The sequence below is a fragment of the Squalius cephalus genome, assembly GCF_949319135.1.
Source record: "Squalius cephalus genome assembly, chromosome: 13".
NCBI classification, from domain to species: domain Eukaryota; kingdom Metazoa; phylum Chordata; class Actinopteri; order Cypriniformes; family Leuciscidae; genus Squalius; species Squalius cephalus.
In genome coordinates, this window is record NC_137134.1 from 22652555 (window position 1) to 22673193 (window position 20639).

The 20639-nt window shown below is 38.8% G+C and overlaps 7 protein-coding genes across 7 annotated transcripts in view; 1 reads left to right on the forward strand and 6 right to left on the reverse strand.

Moving 5' to 3' along the window:
- Window positions 1-20639, forward strand: part of aox5 (aldehyde oxidase 5) — a 60813-nt gene that overhangs the window by 32085 nt on the left and 8089 nt on the right. The gene's annotated exons all lie outside the window — the stretch shown is intronic.
- LOC307170225 (hatching enzyme 1.2-like) lies at window positions 1132-2288 on the reverse strand (the record flags this gene model as incomplete). The annotated part of the gene is made up of 5 exons (XM_079891292.1): window positions 1132-1522; window positions 1613-1726; window positions 1807-1951; window positions 2059-2131; window positions 2220-2288. 5 exons carry the CDS (start codon window positions 2286-2288, stop codon window positions 1132-1134), a joined length of 792 nt encoding a protein of 263 aa, XP_079747418.1.
- On the reverse strand, window positions 4339-5503 carry LOC307170510 (hatching enzyme 1.2-like; the record flags this gene model as incomplete). Its single annotated transcript, XM_079891631.1, has 5 exons — window positions 4339-4737; window positions 4828-4945; window positions 5026-5166; window positions 5274-5352; window positions 5435-5503. 5 exons carry the CDS (start codon window positions 5501-5503, stop codon window positions 4347-4349), a joined length of 798 nt encoding a protein of 265 aa, XP_079747757.1. The 3' UTR covers window positions 4339-4346.
- Window positions 8455-9751, reverse strand: LOC307170221 (hatching enzyme 1.2-like; the record flags this gene model as incomplete). The annotated part of the gene is made up of 5 exons (XM_079891288.1): window positions 8455-8985; window positions 9076-9193; window positions 9274-9414; window positions 9522-9594; window positions 9683-9751. 5 exons carry the CDS (start codon window positions 9749-9751, stop codon window positions 8595-8597), a joined length of 792 nt encoding a protein of 263 aa, XP_079747414.1. The 3' UTR covers window positions 8455-8594.
- LOC307170222 (hatching enzyme 1.2-like) lies at window positions 11791-12955 on the reverse strand (the record flags this gene model as incomplete). The annotated part of the gene is made up of 5 exons (XM_079891289.1): window positions 11791-12189; window positions 12280-12397; window positions 12478-12618; window positions 12726-12798; window positions 12887-12955. 5 exons carry the CDS (start codon window positions 12953-12955, stop codon window positions 11799-11801), a joined length of 792 nt encoding a protein of 263 aa, XP_079747415.1. The 3' UTR covers window positions 11791-11798.
- LOC307170223 (hatching enzyme 1.2-like) lies at window positions 15003-16179 on the reverse strand (the record flags this gene model as incomplete). Its single annotated transcript, XM_079891290.1, has 5 exons — window positions 16091-16179; window positions 15930-16002; window positions 15682-15822; window positions 15484-15601; window positions 15003-15393 (listed from the first exon to the last, which is right to left on the reverse strand). Exons 1-5 carry the CDS (start codon window positions 16157-16159, stop codon window positions 15003-15005), a joined length of 792 nt encoding a protein of 263 aa, XP_079747416.1. The 5' UTR covers window positions 16160-16179.
- Window positions 18205-19361, reverse strand: LOC307170224 (hatching enzyme 1.2-like; the record flags this gene model as incomplete). Its single annotated transcript, XM_079891291.1, has 5 exons — window positions 18205-18595; window positions 18686-18803; window positions 18884-19024; window positions 19132-19204; window positions 19293-19361. 5 exons carry the CDS (start codon window positions 19359-19361, stop codon window positions 18205-18207), a joined length of 792 nt encoding a protein of 263 aa, XP_079747417.1.

Consider the following 20639-nt stretch of genomic DNA (forward strand, 5'->3'; position numbering starts at 1 on the left):
GTTTTCTGGTAACTGCTCTTACATTGAGTGATTTTGTTCATCTACAATGCCAGAGCGTTGCCGTCTGCCGTGTAACGTACGTGTTCAAAAGTCCCGCTCTTATAATTTTGTTATCCCCCAGCAAACAATAACATCGTGTATGGTATCATTAAGCTGCTTGTTCATTTGTCACCTCCATGGATAGGAAGTAGATCCCTGATCTTGATATCATTCTTGTTTATAGCGATTGTTATTTTCTTGTATCTTTGTCAATATGCAATTTTTTACCTGTTCTTCCTCCAGTCAAATAGTTCCACGATAACTCACATCATCACTGCAACACACACCCGACACGGCATTGGCTCTGGCTGTTTTCACACAGATATTTTCCACAATTTATCCCAGTAATATTACTAGGGTCTTGTATGAGTGCCGAATTTTCCAGCATTCTGGCTCTGGCTTGTATTCACATAGAATGCTCCCAGACAATTTTCTGGAACCAAAGTTCATTGTGAACGCAGCCCTTATTTGCACCAAAACTTCACGCCATGTCTAGAACTGCATCTTTGGCTGACTTTGTGCTTCAGGTGATCAGATTTATGTCTGCCTGGGACTTTCTCAATCTTTGGCAACTTTGAAAGTTGAATTTATTTTACTAGAGGATGCAAGAGCGACTGACTCCAGAAGAGGGTCTCGGCACAATAAAGGTCTTTAAAATTGAGGTATCAAATGGGAAAACTCCCTTTTCAGCTGTGAACATATGATTACACCAGAACTAAATCTCAAAAATCTTTCCAAAATCTACATTATAGCATTTTGCCACACACACAAAAAAAAGTTATTTTGTTGAAATGTATAAATCATATACTGTGCCCAGTCCTCCTAAGGTTAAACCAGGTGGCTTTAATTAGGCTGCAGGAGAAGCTTAATACTATGACACCTTTAATGCTACCATCAAGCACTTTCTTAAACTTGACATTGAATCACAAATAAAGCATGATTTTGTCTTGCAGTGTAGCTTTATTTTTCCCAACCCAACACAATCACACATTTCAGAAATCCAACACCATTAAAATACAGAAACAAAATCTCATTACATTGTTCATCTACAGACACATGAACTATATAAAATTATGTGTGCAAGCCTCATCATCAGCATCCATACAGCTTCTGAATCCTCAGAACGTCAATTTTGGACAATCCCTGCCTCTGTCCGATTTGCACAGTCGCATCAGGAATGGGAGTGATGGTTTCCAGCCAGGGCTGAATGGCAAAGGCAGTTCTTCCATAGTGCATGATGGAGCCGTAGTCGTATGGAGTGTTTTGGTTGTTGGTGTTCTGTTTCTGGAAGTTGTAGGCCATATCAGGAGAGATGTTCTCAAAGTTGATTCTGACATACTGGTCACGATCGCTCCTGGTTTGCTCGTGGTAAAAGCCCAGGGCATGATTGAGCTCATGTTGTACGATGCCATTGTAAATGCAGCCGTCCCTTTTGAGGGAGACCACCTGTTTGCCACCAGTTCTACCTAGAGAAGAGAAGCACCTGAGAGGAGAGAGGAAATAAAGGGGTTAAATATTGATCTGTTAAAGGTCTGTTAAATGTTTCTTGTTGGTATAGTATGATTGTTCTTACCCATCTTTGTTCTCAATACTGATGTAGTCGGTCTGAGATGATTTGGCCACAAAGCGGATGCAGGTTTTGGCGTGAAAGACCGACATGGCGCTCGCAATCACTGATTTGTCCGAACTGGCTGCAAAAAGGGTCCATAGGTTTAAAATGGCATCTAAATGAATCATAGATATGTTCAATGAATGAAGGAGATTCACGTACAGAATTCCCTGCTCACTATGTAAGGGACCTCCACTATGTTGCTAGAGTTTTTCTTCCAGAAACAGTTGTTGTTGAGGCAGTAGAGAGCATTTCTGGTTTTGGGAAACAGCAGATCTCCTTCAATCAAGAGCTCAGAAGATCCTGTATTTGAAGAGCAATATATTGATGAAATAATGCAATATATTCATAAATCCCGACACTTTTTAGAAATGTGACCCATTGCTGGCTTTATCTACAAGATGCTTCACCATTGTTGGTTTCTAAAATCCTTGTAGTGATGTCCACAGGTTCAGGCTCTGATACAAACACACCATCAAACATCTGCTCATGGTGGTAGAAACAGAGATGTTTAAAACGACTCATTTGAGGACTGTTAATCGTTTAAGGGAGAGACTAGAAAGGACCTTACCATGAGAGGAGACGCCTGGGCGACGCCAAAAAGCAGCAGCAGAATGGAGAGGGAGGCTCTTGTGTCCATGTTGCCTCAGTGTGTGGAGATGTTCAGGATGCTCCTGTGCTGAGATTTGATGCCTGTGAGCTATTCTGTCTGGACTTTATATTCACCTGAGTAGGTGGGTCTACTGGAAGATTATGCGTAGGGTCTTAGTATCCAGAGTCTAAAATGTGTGCCTACAGGGAGGGATCTCTGACCTCGCCTGTTGGTCCAAAACATAAAATATACCTCAGTTTGTTTAACTAATTCACTAAAATGGACACGCTGTAGCTTTTGGACTTTACCACGTGCCCTAAGACAGTGGTGTACAGGGATGGTCCACAATACCTTAAATGTGCTCTGTAGGCAGATTACAAATAAATCCTTATTTGTGAGACCATCTGAATTTACTATAGAGATTAGTAAACAACCCCAAAAATATTAGCAAGATGGACAACGAGTTATTTAATAGAAAAGAATTTGCTTATAGCTAAACTGAAAGCTTTTGATTTAACTGGGAAAATTGGACAGTTACTGTGAATTGCTAAAATATTTTCAGGAGAAATGTAGTATTTCATATAGCACTACACCGCTTCTTAATTGACATAATTGTTTTGTTACTGAAAAGCAAAATGATTTCAAACAGTGTCAAAACCACCTTGCTGATTAGTAAAGTAGTTTAATCGTTTAACTATGCATAACAATGCTACTGCATTTTACACATTAAACTGTACACCACTACTAGTTAAAGACAAGTCACATTTCAACTCTTTGAGATTTAAAGTTTTGATCAAAAAAGTTTCTAATTCGATTTTACAGAAGTTGTGTATTTTATTTTGTAGTCCAGATGTTATAATCAGTTTTTGCAATACAGCAGAAAAATTGCTCTAATTTTATTTTGATCTTAACATCACAGACAAGAAGTTCTGAATCTCATTTACGTAGAGATTCTGGGGGAAAAATGTTTTCTGGTAACTGCTCTTACATTGAGTGATTTTGTTCATCTACAATGCCAGAGCGTTCCCGTCTGTCGTGTAACGTACGTGTTCAAAAGTCCCGCTCTTATAATTTTGTTATCCCCCAGCAAACAATAACATTGTGTATGGTATCATTAAGCTGTTTGTTCATTTGTCACCTCCATGGATAGGAAGTAGATCCCTGATCTTGATATCATTCTTGTTTGTAGCGATTGTTATTTTCTTGTGTCTTTGTCAATATGCAATTTTTTACCTGTTCTTCCTCCAGTCAAATAGTTCCACGATAACTCACATCATCACTGCAACACACACCCGACACGGCATAGGCTCTGGCTGTTTTCACACTGATATTTTCCACAATTTATCCCAGTAATATTACTAGGGTCTTGTATGAGTGCCGAATTTTCCAGCATTCTGGCTCTGGCTTGTATTCACATAGAATGCTCCCAGACAATTTTCTAGAACCAAAGTTCATTGTGAACGCAGCCCTTATTTGCACCAAAACTTCACGCCATGTCTAGAACTGCATCTTTGGCTGACTTTGTGCTTCAGGTGATCAGATTTATGTCTGCTTGGGACTTTCTCAATCTTTGGCAACTTTGAAAGTTGAATTTATTTTACTAGAGGATGCAAGAGCGACTGACTCCAGAAGAGGGTCTCGGCACAATAAAGGTCTTTAAAATTGAGGTATCAAATGGGAAAACTCCCTTTTCAGCTGTGAACATATGATTACACCAGAACTAAATCTCAAAAATCTTTCCAAAATCTACATTATAGCATTTTGCCACACACACAAAAAAAAAGTTATTTTGTTGAAATGTATAAATCATATACTGTGCCCAGTCCTCCAGTTCTCCTAAGGTTAAACCAGGTGGCTTTAATTAGGCTGCAGGAGAAGCTTAATACTATGACACCTTTAATGCTACCATCAAACACTTTCTTAACCTTGACATTGAATCACAAATAAAGCATGATTTTGTCTTGCAGTGTAGCTTTATTTTTCCCAACCCAACACAATCACACATTTCAGAAATCCAACACCATTAAAATACAGAAACATAATCTCATTACATTATTCATCTACAGACACATGAACTATATAAAATTATATGTGCAAGCCTCATCATCAGCATCCATACAGCTTCTGAATCCTCAGAACGTCAATTTTGGACAATCCCTGCCTCTGTCCGATTTGCACAGTCGCATCAGGAATGGGAGTGATGGTTTCCAGCCAGGGCTGAATGGCGAAGGCAGTTCTTCCATAGTGCATGATGGAGCCGTAGTCGTATGGAGTGTTTTGGTTGTTGGTGTTCTGTTTCTGGAAGTTGTAGGCCATATCAGGAGAGATGTTCTCAAAGTTGATTCTGACATACTTGTCACGATCGCTCCTGGTTTGCTCGTGGTAAAAGCCCAGGGCATGATTGAGCTCATGTTGTACGATGCCATTGTAAATGCAGCCGTCCCTTTTGAGGGAGACCACCTGTTTGCCACCAGTTCTACCTAGAGCAGAGAAGCACCTGAGAGGAGAGAGGAAATAAAGGGGTTAAATATTGATCTGTTAAAGGTCTGTTAAATGTTTCTTGTTGGTATAGTATGATTGGTCTTACCCATCTTTGTTCTCAATACTGATGTAGTCGGTCTGAGATGATTTGGCCACAAAGCGGATGCAGGTTTTGGCGTGAAAGACCGACATGGCGCTCGCAATCACTGATTTGTCCGAATTGGCTGCAAAAAGGGTCCACAGGTTTAAAATGGCATCTAAATGAATCATAGATATGTTCAATGAATGAAGGAGATTCACGTACAGAATTCCCTGCTCACTATGTAAGGGATCTCCACTATGTTGCTAGAGTTTTTCTTCCAGAAACAGTTGTTGTTGAGGCAGTAGAGAGCATTTCTGGTTTTGGGAAACAGCAGATCTCCTTCAATCAAGAGCTCAGAAGATCCTGTATTTGAAGAGCAATATATTGATGAAATAATGCAATATATTCATAAATCCCAACACTTTTTAGAAATGTGACCCATTGCTGGCTTTATCTACAAGATGCTTCACCATTGTTGGTTTCTAAAATCCTTGTAGTGATGTCCACAGGTTCAGGCTCTGATACAAACACACCATCAAACATCTGCTCCTGGTGGTAGAAACAGAGATGTTTAAAACGACTCATTTGAGGACTGTTAATCGTTTAAGGGAGAGACTAGAAAGGACCTGACCATGAGAGGAGACGCCTGGGCGACGCCAAAAAGCAGCAGCAGAATGGAGAGGGAGGCTCTTGTGTCCATGTTGCCTCAGTGTGTGGAGATGTTCAGGATGCTCCTGTGCTGAGATTTGATGCCTGTGAGCTATTCTGTCTGGACTTTATATTCACCTGAGTAGGTGGGTCTACTGGAGGATTATGGGCAGGGTCTTAGTGTCCAGAGTCTAAAATGTGTGCCTACAGGGAGGGAACTCTGACCTCGCCTGTTGGTCCAAAACATAAAATATACCTCAGTTTGTTTAACTAATTCACTAAAATGGACACGCTGTAGCTTTTGGACTTTACCACGTGCCCTAAGACAGTGGTGTACAGGGATGGTCCACAATACCTTAAATGTGCTCTGTAGGCAGATTACAAATAAATCCTTATTTGTGAGACCATCTGAATTTACTATAGAGATTAGTACCCATACACAAAAGAAATGTATTTGAAATATATTTTCAGAATATATTTTTGGAATATATGCAAATATTTGAAATTGGCCCAATAAATATATTTTAGTTAAATATATGTAAATATATTTTGAAATTTAAAAAGTCAACATTTTCACAAACAAACAACACATTTTCAATTTATTTTTTAGATAGACCACTTCAGCTGTGGATGTGGGCATGGGAGAGCAGTGCTCTACTTCACCCACCCACATTTTTCCTACTGGTCGGGAATCAAACTGGCGACCCATCAGTTACAAGCCCAAAGCCCTAACCAGTAGGCCACGGCTACCCCTTTACTGACTTTATTGGCCTAAAATGACAATTTTATGTAGGAAACAACACACAGAATGCAGAGTTTTTTTCCCCTATTTTTACAGAATTGAATACAGATATTTAATAGTGTGTGTATGTAGTGTTAGACACTGAGTTCTATCTATTGTTTAAGTGCACTTCACTGTTGGAGTATCATTGTTATACTTGCATCATAAATATTGTGCATATTTTCAATATTTAAATGACTTCAGGAAAGATGTCAATAAAACAACAATAAATCTAATAATTGCACTTAGTGTTAGGTACGTGCCACCTAATATGGCCTAATAGTCCTAGGAAAGCAACTATCTGTCATTTTACATTGCAGTCATTTAAATGTAAGTACAGTATTTATTATAGCTGTGTGCCATAATACAGTAGTGAAATATGGTAGCCTACTGTTGTGTATTGGGGAAAAGGTAGAGGAATTACTATGATCAAAATACATTTTCGACCCTTCTTTAGCAAGCTAAACATTTTATGACCATATATTTTGTCATATATTTTACATTACATGTTATAAATGTAAATATATTTCACACTTAACATCATATATTTTTGTTATATTTCAGAATATATTACAAAATGATAAATATAAGTGGACAACGTCAATGTATTTGGAATATATGCCACATATATTTTTGACACTTTAAAATATATTTACATATATTTCTTTTGTGTATGGGTAAACAACCCCAAAAATATTAGCAAGATGGACAACGACTTATTTAATAGAAAAGAATTTGCTTATAGCTAAACTGAAAGCTTTTGATTTAACTGGGAAAATAGGACAGTTACTGTGAATTGCTAAAATATTTTCAGGAGAAATGTAGCATTTCATATAGCACTACACCGCTTCTTAATTGACAAAATTGTTTTGTTACTGAAAAGCAAAATGATTTCAAACAGTGTCAAAACCACCTTGCTGATTAGTAAAGTAGTTTAATCGTTTAACTATGCATAACAATCCTTCTGCATTTTACACATTAAACTGTACACCACTACTAGTTAAAGACAAGTCACATTTCAACTCTTTGAGATTGAAAGTTTTGATCAAAAAAGTTTCTAATTCGATTTTACAGAAGTTGTGTATTTTATTTTGTAGTCCAGATGTTATAATCAGTTTTTGCAATACAGCAGAAAAATTGCTCTAATTTTATTTTGATCTTAACATCACAGACAAGAAGTTCTGAATCTCATTTACGTAGAGATTCTGGGGGAAAAATGTTTTCTGGTAACTGCTCTTACATTGAGTGATTTTGTTCATCTACAATGCCAGAGCGTTCCCGTCTGTCGTGTAACGTACGTGTTCAAAAGTCCCGCTCTTATAATTTTGTTATCCCCCAGCAAACAATAACATCGTGTATGGTATCATTAAGCTGCTTGTTCATTTGTCACCTCCATGGATAGGAAGTAGATCCCTGATCTTGATATCATTCTTGTTTGTAGCGATTGTTATTTTCTTGTATCTTTGTCAATATGCAATTTTTTACCTGTTCTTCCTCCAGTCAAATAGTTCCACGATAACTAACATCATCACTGCAACACACACCCGACACGGCATCGGCTCTGGCTGTTTTCACACTGATATTTTCCACAATTTATCCCAGTAATATTACTAGGGTCTTGTATGAGTGCCGAATTTTCCAGCATTCTGGCTCTGGCTTGTATTCACATAGAATGCTCCCCGACAATTTTCTGGAACCAAAGTTCATTGTGAACGCAGCCCTTATTTGCACCAAAACTTCACGCCATGTCTAGAACTGCATCTTTGGCTGACTTTGTGCTTCAGGTGATCAGATTTATGTCTGCTTGGGACTTTCTCAATCTTTGGCAACTTTGAAAGTTGAATTTATTTTACTAGAGGATGCAAGAGCGACTGACTCCAGAAGAGGGTCTCGGCACAATAAAGGTCTTTAAAATTGAGGTATCAAACGGAAAAACTCCCTTTTCAGCTGTGAACATATGATTACACCAGAACTAAATCTCAAAAATCTTTCCAAAATCTACATTATAGCATTTTGCCGCAAAAAAAAAAAAAAAAGAAAAAAAGAATTTATTTTGTTGAAATGTATAAATCATATACTGTGCCCAGTCCTCCTAAGGTTAAACCAGGTGGCTTTAATTAGGCTGCAGGAGAAGCTTAATACTATGACACCTTTAATGCTACCATCAAACACTTTCTTAACCTTGACAATGAATCACAAATAAAGCATGATTTTGTCTTGCAGTGTAGCTTTATTTTTCCCAACCCAACACAATCACACATTTCAGAAATCCAACACCATTAAAATACAGAAACATAATCTCATTACATTATTCATCTACAGACACATGAACTATATAAAATTATGTGTGCAAGCCTCATCATCAGCATCCATACAGCTTCTGAATCCTCAGAACGTCAATTTTGGACAATCCCTGCCTCTGTCCGATTTGCACAGTCGCATCAGGAATGGGAGTGATGGTTTCCAGCCAGGGCTGAATGGCGAAGGCAGTTCTTCCATAGTGCATGATGGAGCCGTAGTCGTATGGAGTGTTTTGGTTGTTGGTGTTCTGTTTCTGGAAGTTGTAGGCCATATCAGGAGAGATGTTCTCAAAGTTGATTCTGACATACTGGTCACGATCGCTCCTGGTTTGCTCGTGGTAAAAGCCCAGGGCATGATTGAGCTCATGTTGTACGATGCCATTGTAAATGCAGCCGTCCCTTTTGAGGGAGACCACCTGTTTGCCACCAGTTCTACCTAGAGAAGAGAAGCACCTGAGAGGAGAGAGAAAATAAAGGGGTTAAATATTGATCTGTTAAAGGTCTGTTAAATGTTTCTTGTTGGTATAGTATGATTGTTCTTACCCATCTTTGTTCTCAATACTGATGTAGTCGGTCTGAGATGATTTGGCCACAAAGCGGATGCAGGTTTTGGCGTGAAAGACCGACATGGCGCTCGCAATCACTGATTTGTCCGAATTGGCTGCAAAAAGGGTCCACAGGTTTAAAATGGCATCTAAATGAATCATAGATATGTTCAATGAATGAAGGAGATTCACGTACAGAATTCCCTGCTCACTATGTAAGGGACCTCCACTATGTTGCTAGAGTTTTTCTTCCAGAAACAGTTGTTGTTGAGGCAGTAGAGAGCATTTCTGGTTTTGGGAAACAGCAGATCTCCTTCAATCAAGAGCTCAGAAGATCCTGTATTTGAAGAGCAATATATTGATGAAATAATGCAATATATTCATAAATCCCGACACTTTTTAGAAATGTGACCCATTGCTGGCTTTATCAGCAAGATGCTTCACCATTGTTGGTTTCTAAAATCCTTGTAGTGATGTCCACAGGTTCAGGCTCTGATACAAACACACCATCAAACATCTGCTCCTGGTGGTAGAAACAGAGATGTTTAAAACGACTCATTTGAGGGCTGTTAATCGTTTAAGGGAGAGACTAGAAAGGACCTGACCATGAGAGGAGACGCCTGGGCGACGCCAAAAAGCAGCAGCAGAATGGAGAGGGAGGCTCTTGTGTCCATGTTGCCTCAGTGTGTGGAGATGTTCAGGATGCTCCTGTGCTGAGATTTGATGCCTGTGAGCTATTCTGTCTGGACTTTATATTCACCTGAGTAGGTGGGTCTACTGGAGGATTATGGGCAGGGTCTTAGTGTCCAGAGTCTAAAATGTGTGCCTACAGGGAGGGAACTCTGACCTCGCCTGTTGGTCCAAAACATAAAATATACCTCAGTTTGTTTAACTAATTCACTAAAATGGACACGCTGTAGCTTTTGGACTTTACCACGTGCCCTAAGACAGTGGTGTACAGGGATGGTCCACAATACCTTAAATGTGCTCTGTAGGCAGATTACAAATAAATCCTTATTTGTGAGACCATCTGAATTTACTATAGAGATTAGTAAACGACCCCAAAAATATTAGCAAGATGGACAACGAGTTATTTAATAGAAAAGAATTTGCTTATAGCTAAACTGAAAGCTTTTGATTTAACTGGGAAAATAGGACAGTTACTGTGAATTGCTAAAATATTTTCAGGAGAAATGTAGTATTTCATAGCACTACACCGCTTCTTAATTGACATAATTGTTTTGTTACTGAAAAGCAAAATGATTTCAAACAGTGTCAAAACCACCTTGCTGATTAGTAAAGTAGTTTAATCGTTTAACTATGCATAACAATGCTACTGCATTTTACACATTAAACTGTACACCACTACTAGTTAAAGACAAGTCACATTTCAACTCTTTGAGATTTAAAGTTTTGATCAAAAAAGTTTCTAATTCGATTTTACAGAAGTTGTGTATTTTATTTTGTAGTCCAGATGTTATAATCAGTTTTTGCAATACAGCAGAAAAATTGCTCTAATTTTATTTTGATCTTATCATCACAGACAAGAAGTTCTGAATCTCATTTACGTAGAGATTCTGGGGGAAAAATGTTTTCTGGTAACTGCTCTTACATTGAGTGATTTTGTTCATCTACAATGCCAGAGCGTTCCCGTCTGTCGTGTAACGTACGTGTTCAAAAGTCCCGCTCTTATAATTTTGTTATCCCCCAGCAAACAATAACATCGTGTATGGTATCATTAAGCTGCTTATTAATTTGTCACCTCCATGGATAGGAAGTAGATCCCTGATCTTGATATCACTCTTGCTTGTAGCAATTGTTATTTTCTTGTATCTTTGTCAATATGCAATTTTTTTAACTGTTTTCCTCCAGTCAAATAGTTCCACGATAACTCACATCATCACTGCAACACACACCCGACACGGTATCGGCTCTGGCTGTTTTCACACTGATATTTTCCATGATTTATCCCAGTAATATTACTAGGGTCTTGTATGAGTGCCGAATTTTCCAGCATTCTGGCTCTGGCTTGTATTCACATAGAATGCTCCCAGACAATTTTCTAGAACCAAAGTTCATTGTGAACGCAGCCCTTATTTGCACCAAAACTTCACGCCATGTCTAGAACTGCATCTTTGGCTGACTTTGTGCTTCAGGTGATCAGATTTATGTCTGCTTGGGACTTTCTCAATCTTTGGCAACTTTGAAAGTTGAATTTATTTTACTAGAGGATGCAAGAGCGACTGACTCCAGAAGAGGGTCTCGGCACAATAAAGGTCTTTAAAATTGAGGTATCAAATGGAAAAACTCCCTTTTCAGCTGTGAACATATGATTACACCAGAACTAAATCTCAAAAATCTTTCCAAAATCTACATTATAACATTTTGCCACACACACACAAAAAAGTTATTTTGTTGAAATGTATAAATCATATACTGTGCCCAGTCCTCCTAAGGTTAAACCAGGTGGCTTTAATTAGGCTGCAGGAGAAGCTTAATACTATGACACCTTTAATGCTACCATCAAACACTTTCTTAACCTTGACATTGAATCACAAATAAAGCATGATTTTGTCTTGCAGTGTAGCTTTATTTTTCCCAACCCAACACAATCACACATTTCAGAAATCCAACACCATTAAAATACAGAAACATAATCTCATTACATTATTCATCTACAGACACATGAACTATATAAAAGTATGTGTGCAAGCCTCATCATCAGCATCCATACAGCTTCTGAATCCTCAGAACGTCAATTTTGGACAATCCCTGCCTCTGTCCGATTTGCACAGTCGCATCAGGAATGGGAGTGATGGTTTCCAGCCAGGGCTGAATGGCGAAGGCAGTTCTTCCATAGTGCATGATGGAGCCGTAGTCGTATGGAGTGTTTTGGTTGTTGGTGTTCTGTTTCTGGAAGTTGTAGGCCATATCAGGAGAGATGTTCTCAAAGTTGATTCTGACATACTGGTCACGATCGCTCCTGGTTTGCTCGTGGTAAAAGCCCAGGGCATGATTGAGCTCATGTTGTACGATGCCATTGTAAATGCAGCCGTCCCTTTTGAGGGAGACCACCTGTTTGCCACCAGTTCTACCTAGAGAAGAGAAGCACCTGAGAGGAGAGAGGAAATAAAGTGGTTAAATATTGATCTGTTAAAGGTCTGTTAAATGTTTCTTGTTGGTATAGTATGATTGGTCTTACCCATCTTTGTTCTCAATACTGATGTAGTCGGTCTGAGATGATTTGGCCACAAAGCGGATGCAGGTTTTGGCGTGAAAGACCGACATGGCGCTCGCAATCACTGATTTGTCCGAATTGGCTGCAAAAAGGGTCCACAGGTTTAAAATGGCATCTAAATGAATCATAGATATGTTCAACGAATGAAGGAGATTCACGTACAGAATTCCCTGCTCACTATGTAAGGGACCTCCACTATGTTGTTAGAGTTTTTCTTCCAGAAACAGTTGTTGTTGAGGCAGTAGAGAGCATTTCTGGTTTTGGGAAACAGCAGATCTCCTTCAATCAAGAGCTCAGAAGATCCTGTATTTGAAGAGCAATATATTGATGAAATAATGCAATATATTCATAAATCCCAACACTTTTTAGAAATGTGACCCATTGCTGGCTTTATCTACAAGATGCTTCACCATTGTTGGTTTCTAAAATCCTTGTAGTGATGTCCACAGGTTCAGGCTCTGATACAAACACACCATCAAACATCTGCTCCTGGTGGTAGATACAGAGATGTTTAAAACGACTCATTTGAGGACTGTTAATCGTTTAAGGGAGAGACTAGAAAGGACCTTACCATGAGAGGAGACGCCTGGGCGACGCCAAAAAGCAGCAGCAGAATGGAGAGGGAGGCTCTTGTGTCCATGTTGCCTCAGTGTGTGGAGATGTTCAGGATGCTCCTGTGCTGAGATTTGATGCCTGTGAGCTATTCTGTCTGGACTTTATATTCACCTGAGTAGGTGGGTCTACTGGAGGATTATGGGCAGGGTCTTAGTGTCCAGAGTCTAAAATGTGTGCCTACAGGGAGGGAACTCTGACCTCGCCTGTTGGTCCAAAACATAAAATATACCTCAGTTTGTTTAACTAATTCACTAAAATGGACACGCTGTAGCTTTTGGACTTTACCACGTGCCCTAAGACAGTGGTGTACAGGGATGGTCCACAATACCTTAAATGTGCTCTGTAGGCAGATTACAAATAAATCCTTATTTGTGAGACCATCTGAATTTACTATAGAGATTAGTAAACGACCCCAAAAATATTAGCAAGATGGACAACGAGTTATTTAATAGAAAAGAATTTGCTTATAGCTAAACTGAAAGCTTTTGATTTAACTGGGAAAATAGGACAGTTACTGTGAATTGCTAAAATATTTTCAGGAGAAATGTAGTATTTCATAGCACTACACCGCTTCTTAATTGACATAATTGTTTTGTTACTGAAAAGCAAAATGATTTCAAACAGTGTCAAAACCACCTTGCTGATTAGTAAAGTAGTTTAATCGTTTAACTATGCATAACAATGCTACTGCATTTTACACATTAAACTGTACACCACTACTAGTTAAAGACAAGTCACATTTCAACTCTTTGAGATTTAAAGTTTTGATCAAAAAAGTTTCTAATTCGATTTTACAGAAGTTGTGTATTTTATTTTGTAGTCCAGATGTTATAATCAGTTTTTGCAATACAGCAGAAAAATTGCTCTAATTTTATTTTGATCTTAACATCACAGACAAGAAGTTCTGAATCTCATTTACGTAGAGATTCTGGGGGAAAAATGTTTTCTGGTAACTGCTCTTACATTGAGTGATTTTGTTCATCTACAATGCCAGAGCGTTCCCGTCTGTCGTGTAACGTACGTGTTCAAAAGTCCCGCTCTTATAATTTTGTTATCCCCCAGCAAACAATAACATCGTGTATGGTATCATTAAGCTGCTTATTAATTTGTCACCTCCATGGATAGGAAGTAGATCCCTGATCTTGATATCACTCTTGCTTGTAGCAATTGTTATTTTCTTGTATCTTTGTCAATATGCAATTTTTTTAACTGTTTTCCTCCAGTCAAATAGTTCCACGATAACTCACATCATCACTGCAACACACACCCGACACGGTATCGGCTCTGGCTGTTTTCACACTGATATTTTCCATGATTTATCCCAGTCATATTACTAGGGTCTTGTATGAGTGCCGAATTTTCCAGCATTCTGGCTCTGGCTTGTATTCACATAGAATGCTCCCAGACAATTTTCTAGAACCAAAGTTCATTGTGAACGCAGCCCTTATTTGCACCAAAACTTCACGCCATGTCTAGAACTGCATCTTTGGCTGACTTTGTGCTTCAGGTGATCAGATTTATGTCTGCTTGGGACTTTCTCAATCTTTGGCAACTTTGAAAGTTGAATTTATTTTACTAGAGGATGCAAGAGCGACTGACTCCAGAAGAGGGTCTCGGCACAATAAAGGTCTTTAAAATTGAGGTATCAAATGGAAAAACTCCCTTTTCAGCTCTGAACATATGATTACACCAGAACTAAATCTCAAAAATCTTTCCAAAATCTACATTATAACATTATGCCACACACACACAAAAAAGTTATTTTGTTGAAATGTATAAATCATATACTGTGCCCAGTCCTCCTAAGGTTAAACCAGGTGGCTTTAATTAGGCTGCAGGAGAAGCTTAATACTATGACACCTTTAATGCTACCATCAAACACTTTCTTAACCTTGACATTGAATCACAAATAAAGCATGATTTTGTCTTGCAGTGTAGCTTTATTTTTCCCAACCCAACACAATCACACATTTCAGAAATCCAACATCATTAAAATACAGAAACATAATCTCATTACATTATTCATCTACAGACACATGAACTATATAAAAGTATGTGTGCAAGCCTCATCATCAGCATCCATACAGCTTCTGAATCCTCAGAACGTCAATTTTGGACAATCCCTGCCTCTGTCCGATTTGCACAGTCGCATCAGGAATGGGAGTGATGGTTTCCAGCCAGGGCTGAATGGCAAAGGCAGTTCTTCCATAGTGCATGATGGAGCCGTAGTCGTATGGAGTGTTTTGGTTGTTGGTGTTCTGTTTCTGGAAGTTGTAGGCCATATCAGGAGAGATGTTCTCAAAGTTGATTCTGACATACTGGTCACGATCGCTCCTGGTTTGCTCGTGGTAAAAGCCCAGGGCATGATTGAGCTCATGTTGTACGATGCCATTGTAAATGCAGCCGTCCCTTTTGAGGGAGACCACCTGTTTGCCACCAGTTCTACCTAGAGAAGAGAAGCACCTGAGAGGAGAGAGGAAATAAAGTGGTTAAATATTGATCTGTTAAAGGTCTGTTAAATGTTTCTTGTTGGTATAGTATGATTGTTCTTACCCATCTTTGTTCTCAATACTGATGTAGTCGGTCTGAGATGATTTGGCCACAAAGCGGATGCAGGTTTTGGCGTGAAAGACCGACATGGCGCTCGCAATCACTGATTTGTCCGAATTGGCTGCAAAAAGGGTCCACAGGTTTAAAATGGCATCTAAATGAATCATAGATATGTTCAACGAATGAAGGAGATTCACGTACAGAATTCCCTGCTCACTATGTAAGGGACCTCCACTATGTTGCTAGAGTTTTTCTTCCAGAAACAGTTGTTGTTGAGGCAGTAGAGAGCATTTCTGGTTTTGGGAAACAGCAGATCTCCTTCAATCAAGAGCTCAGAAGATCCTGTATTTGAAGAGCAATATATTGATGAAATAATGCAATATATTCATAAATCCCAACACTTTTTAGAAATGTGACCCATTGCTGGCTTTATCTACAAGATGCTTCACCATTGTTGGTTTCTAAAATCCTTGTAGTGATGTCCACAGGTTCAGGCTCTGATACAAACACACCATCAAACATCTGCTCCTGGTGGTAGAAACAGAGATGTTTAAAACGACTCATTTGAGGACTGTTAATCGTTTAAGGGAGAGACTAGAAAGGACCTTACCATGAGAGGAGACGCCTGGGCGACGCCAAAAAGCAGCAGCAGAATGGAGAGGGAGGCTCTTGTGTCCATGTTGCCTCAGTGTGTGGAGATGTTCAGGATGCTCCTGTGCTGAGATTTGATGCCTGTGAGCTATTCTGTCTGGACTTTATATTCACCTGAGTAGGTGGGTCTACTGGAGGATTATGGGCAGGGTCTTAGTGTCCAGAGTCTAAAATGTGTGCCTACAGGGAGGGAACTCTGACCTCGCCTGTTGGTCCAAAACATAAAATATACCTCAGTTTGTTTAACTAATTCACTAAAATGGACACGCTGTAGCTTTTGGACTTTACCACGTGCCCTAAGACAGTGGTGTACAGGGATGGTCCACAATACCTTAAATGTGCTCTGTAGGCAGATTACAAATAAATCCTTATTTGTGAGACCATCTGAATTTACTATAGAGATTAGTAAACGACCCCAAAAATATTAGCAAGATGGACAACGAGTTATTTAATAGAAAAGAATTTGCTTATAGCTAAACTGAAAGCTTTTGATTTAACTGGGAAAATAGGACAGTTACTGTGAATTGCTAAAATATTTTCAGGAGAAATGTAGTATTTCATAGCACTACACCGCTTCTTAATTGACATAATTGTTTTGTTACTGAAAAGCAAAATGATTTCAAACAGTGTCAAAACCACCTTGCTGATTAGTAAAGTAGTTTAATCGTTTAACTATGCATAACAATGCTACTGCATTTTACACATTAAACTGTACACCACTACTAGTTAAAGACAAGTCACATTTCAACTCTTTGAGATTTAAAGTTTTGATCAAAAAAGTTTCTAATTCGATTTTACAGAAGTTGTGTATTTTATTTTGTAGTCCAGATGTTATAATCAGTTTTTGCAATACAGCAGAAAAATTGCTCTAATTTTATTTTGATCTTATCATCACAGACAAGAAGTTCTGAATCTCATTTACGTAGATTCTGGGGGAAAAATGTTTTCTGGTAACTGCTCTTACATTGAGTGATTTTGTTCATCTACAATGCCAGAGCGTTCCCGTCTGTCGTGTAACGTACGTGTTCAAAAGTCCCGCTCTTATAATTTTGTTATCCCCCAGCAAACAATAACATCGTGTATGGTATCATTAAGCTGCTTATTAATTTGTCACCTCCATGGATAGGAAGTAGATCCCTGATCTTGATATCACTCTTGCTTGTAGCAATTGTTATTTTCTTGTATCTTTGTCAATATGCAATTTTTTTAACTGTTTTCCTCCAGTCAAATAGTTCCACGATAACTCACATCATCACTGCAACACACACCCGACACGGTATCGGCTCTGGCTGTTTTCACACTGATATTTTCCATGATTTATCCCAGTCATATTACTAGGGTCTTGTATGAGTGCCGAATTTTCCAGCATTCTGGCTCTGGCTTGTATTCACATAGAATGCTCCCAGACAATTTTCTAGAACCAAAGTTCATTGTGAACGCAGCCCTTATTTGCACCAAAACTTCACGCCATGTCTAGAACTGCATCTTTGGCTGACTTTGTGCTTCAGGTGATCAGATTTATGTCTGCTTGGGACTTTCTCAATCTTTGGCAACTTTGAAAGTTGAATTTATTTTACTAGAGGATGCAAGAGCGACTGACTCCAGAAGAGGGTCTCGGCACAATAAAGGTCTTTAAAATTGAGGTATCAAATGGAAAAACTCCCTTTTCAGCTGTGAACATATGATTACACCAGAACTAAATCTCAAAAATCTTTCCAAAATCTACATTATAACATTATGCCACACACACACAAAAAAGTTATTTTGTTGAAATGTATAAATCATATACTGTGCCCAGTCCTCCTAAGGTTAAACCAGGTGGCTTTAATTAGGCTGCAGGAGAAGCTTAATACTATGACACCTTTAATGCTACCATCAAACACTTTCTTAACCTTGACATTGAATCACAAATAAAGCATGATTTTGTCTTGCAGTGTAGCTTTATTTTTCCCAACCCAACACAATCACACATTTCAGAAATCCAACATCATTAAAATACAGAAACATAATCTCATTACATTATTCATCTACAGACACATGAACTATATAAAAGTATGTGTGCAAGCCTCATCATCAGCATCCATACAGCTTCTGAATCCTCAGAACGTCAATTTTGGACAATCCCTGCCTCTGTCCGATTTGCACAGTCGCATCAGGAATGGGAGTGATGGTTTCCAGCCAGGGCTGAATGGCAAAGGCAGTTCTTCCATAGTGCATGATGGAGCCGTAGTCGTATGGAGTGTTTTGGTTGTTGGTGTTCTGTTTCTGGAAGTTGTAGGCCATATCAGGAGAGATGTTCTCAAAGTTGATTCTGACATACTGGTCACGATCGCTCCTGGTTTGCTCGTGGTAAAAGCCCAGGGCATGATTGAGCTCATGTTGTACGATGCCATTGTAAATGCAGCCGTCCCTTTTGAGGGAGACCACCTGTTTGCCACCAGTTCTACCTAGAGAAGAGAAGCACCTGAGAGGAGAGAGGAAATAAAGTGGTTAAATATTGATCTGTTAAAGGTCTGTTAAATGTTTCTTGTTGGTATAGTATGATTGTTCTTACCCATCTTTGTTCTCAATACTGATGTAGTCGGTCTGAGATGATTTGGCCACAAAGCGGATGCAGGTTTTGGCGTGAAAGACCGACATGGCGCTCGCAATCACTGATTTGTCCGAATTGGCTGCAAAAAGGGTCCACAGGTTTAAAATGGCATCTAAATGAATCATAGATATGTTCAACAAATGAAGGAGATTCACGTACAGAATTCCCTGCTCACTATGTAAGGGACCTCCACTATGTTGCTAGAGTTTTTCTTCCAGAAACAGTTGTTGTTGAGGCAGTAGAGAGCATTTCTGGTTTTGGGAAACAGCAGATCTCCTTCAATCAAGAGCTCAGAAGATCCTGTATTTGAAGAGCAATATATTGATGAAATAATGCAATATATTCATAAATCCCAACACTTTTTAGAAATGTGACCCATTGCTGGCTTTATCTACAAGATGCTTCACCATTGTTGGTTTCTAAAATCCTTGTAGTGATGTCCACAGGTTCAGGCTCTGATACAAACACACCATCAAACATCTGCTCCTGGTGGTAGAAACAGAGATGTTTAAAACGACTCATTTGAGGGCTGTTAATCGTTTAAGGGAGAGACTAGAAAGGACCTTACCATGAGAGGAGACGCCTGGGCGACGCCAAAAAGCAGCAGCAGAATGGAGAGGGAGGCTCTTGTGTCCATGTTGCCTCAGTGTGTGGAGATATTCAGGATGCTCCTGTGCTGAGATTTGATGACTGTGAGCTATTCTGTCTGGACTTTATATTCACCTGAGTAGGTGGGTCTACTGGAGGATTATGGGCAGGGTCTTAGTGTCCAGAGTCTAAAATGTGTGCCTACAGGGAGGGAACTCTGACCTCGCCTGTTGGTCCAAAACATAAAATATACCTCAGTTTGTTTAACTAATTTATTAAAATGGACACGCTGTAGCTTTTGGACTTTACCACGTGCCCTAAGACAGTGGTGTACAGGGATGGTCCACAATACCTTAAATGTGCTCTGTAGGCAGATTACAAATAAATCCTTATTTGTGAGACCATCTGAATTTACTATAGAGATTAGTAAACGACCCCAAAAATATTAGCAAGATGGACAACGAGTTATTTAATAGAAAAGAATTTGCTTATAGCTAAACTGAAAGCTTTTGATTTAACTGGGAAAATTGGACAGTTACTGTGAATTGCTAAAATATTTTCATGAGAAATGTAGTATTTCATAGCACTACACCGCTTCTTAATTGACATAATTGTTTTGTTACTGAAAAGCAAAATGATTTCAAACAGTGTCAAAACCACCTTGCTGATTAGTAAAGTAGTTTAATCGTTTAACTATGCATAACAATGCTACTGCATTTTACACATTAAACTGTACACCACTACTAGTTAAAGACAAGTCACATTTCAACTCTTTGAGATTTAAAGTTTTGATCAAAAAAGTTTCTAATTCGATTTTACAGAAGTTGTGTATTTTATTTTGTAGTCCAGATGTTATAATCAGTTTTTGCAATACAGCAGAAAAATTGCTCTAATTTTATTTTGATCTTAACATCACAGACAAGAAGTTCTGAATCTCATTTACGTAGAGATTCTGGGGGAAAAATGTTTTCTGGTAACTGCTCTTACATTGAGTGATTTTGTTCATCGACAATGCCAGAGCGTTCCCGTCTGTCGTGTAACGTACGTGTTCAAAAGTCCTGCTCTTATAATTTTGTTATCCCCCAGCAAACAATAACATTGTGTATGGTATCATTAAGCTGCTTGTTCATTTGTCACCTCCATGGATAGGAAGTAGATCCCTGATCTTGATATCACTCTTGCTTGTAGCAATTGTTATTTTCTTGTATCTTTGTCAATATGCAATTTTTTTAACTGTTTTCCTCCAGTCAAATAGTTCCACAATAACTAACATCATCACTGCAACACACACCCGACACGGCATCGGCTCTGGCTCTTTTCACACTGA